Consider the following 1,475-nt stretch of genomic DNA (forward strand, 5'->3'; position numbering starts at 1 on the left):
CGACATGACCAATGGATTTCATCATCTTGTATGTCGCGTAAAACTGCTCATTTGCCTACATACACATATCTTCTTCCAGAGACCAAACTGACACTATATCCGAACACATCTCAAAGGCTGGCCCAACCTGGGTGAGCAATAACAGTTGTCGCTCTCAACGAAGAGTTGTTGAGTTTCTTCTTCGTCGAGAGCGATAACTGTTATTGCTCATGCAGGCTGGATTATCGGAAAATTATAAATTCGTGACCTCTCTCGACGATTGGCGGCCAGCCTTTTTCCGTTTTGAGATGTGTTCGGATATAGTGTCAGTTTGGTCACTGGATGTATGGATGTGTATGTATGTATGTATGTATGTATGTATTTATTTATTTAGGTATGTGTGTGTATGTATGTAAGTAAGTATGTATGTATGTATGTATTTATGTATATGTATATGTGTGTGTGTATATATGAAGTCCACAGAGATTTATCAATCATCTGTTCTATTTTTAGCCCTACTCGCCTTTCACGTCTGCGAACACCCCTGCCAGTTCTACTCTACGAGAGATACCATTCAACGCACCCCAATCAATACTTCCCATCACTCGTGTATATATATATATATATATATATATATATTATATCACTCATACATTACATATATATATATATATCAGGTGTTTGGGGCGTACTTCTCTGAGCCCCTTCACGTAGACGAGCGGCGCTACTTTGGCAGTGGCGAGTGCTTTGTCTTCAACCTGCACCCCCGTGCGCGTGTGTACCCGTGGACGGGCATTGGTGAGATGTTCATCTCCGCCATGCTGACCAGCTTCTCCATTGGCGTTGGCGAGTAAGTCACCTTGAGTATTGAAGCGAGATACGTATATGGTTGTGCTCAGTGTTTGTGGTGGTGGTGGTTGTGGCTGTGATTGTGCATAGGCTCTGTGTATGTATTGGTGTGTTTAATTAGTTGGTGTGGGGTGGTGGTTGTGGCTGTGATTGTCCATAGGCTCTGTATATGTATTGGTGGGTTTAATTTGTTGGTGTGGGGTGGTGGTTGTGGCTGTGATTGTCCACAGGCTCTGTATATGTATTGGTGTGTCTAATTAGTTCGTGTGGGGTGGTGTGTAGTCACTCTGCTCCCCCTACGCACTTGTCCACCACTGACTGCCGTGGGCCATATACTCGTCTAGTCGGCTGCTTGACTGCTTCTCTATCGGTCTATCGGTGTTGGAGTGTGCGTAACTTTGGGTTGAGTCACGCGGGGTGAACGTTTTCAGTGAATTTGTCTAACGGTTTGTGTCTAGTTCCGGTGCTGTGTTGTTGAAGATGGGACTGTGTGTGTATATGCTTATTTTGCAATCGGGCCAGTCAGTGTGCATAGTTATACATAGTTCCTATATCCTTGAGCCCTCTGCGTATGTGTGTGTGTTGCGATGATTGTGCGTGTTTATGTATGTACACATACCTTCTTCGTGTGCCCTTGTGCATGGCCA

At 44.5% G+C, this 1,475-nt stretch overlaps 1 protein-coding gene across 1 annotated transcript; it reads left to right on the forward strand.

Annotated features, from left to right (window-relative positions):
• Positions 1-656: 656 nt before the first annotated feature.
• SARC_13902 (hypothetical protein) lies at positions 657-829 on the forward strand (the record flags this gene model as incomplete). Its single annotated transcript, XM_014291965.1, has 1 exon — positions 657-829. A coding segment is annotated over one exon (173 nt), but the record flags the coding sequence as incomplete, so codon positions are not given.
• Between the last annotated feature and the right edge of the window lie 646 nt (positions 830-1,475).

The sequence above is a fragment of the Sphaeroforma arctica genome, assembly GCF_001186125.1.
Source record: "Sphaeroforma arctica JP610 unplaced genomic scaffold supercont1.3893, whole genome shotgun sequence".
Lineage (NCBI taxonomy): Eukaryota > Ichthyosporea > Ichthyophonida > Sphaeroforma > Sphaeroforma arctica.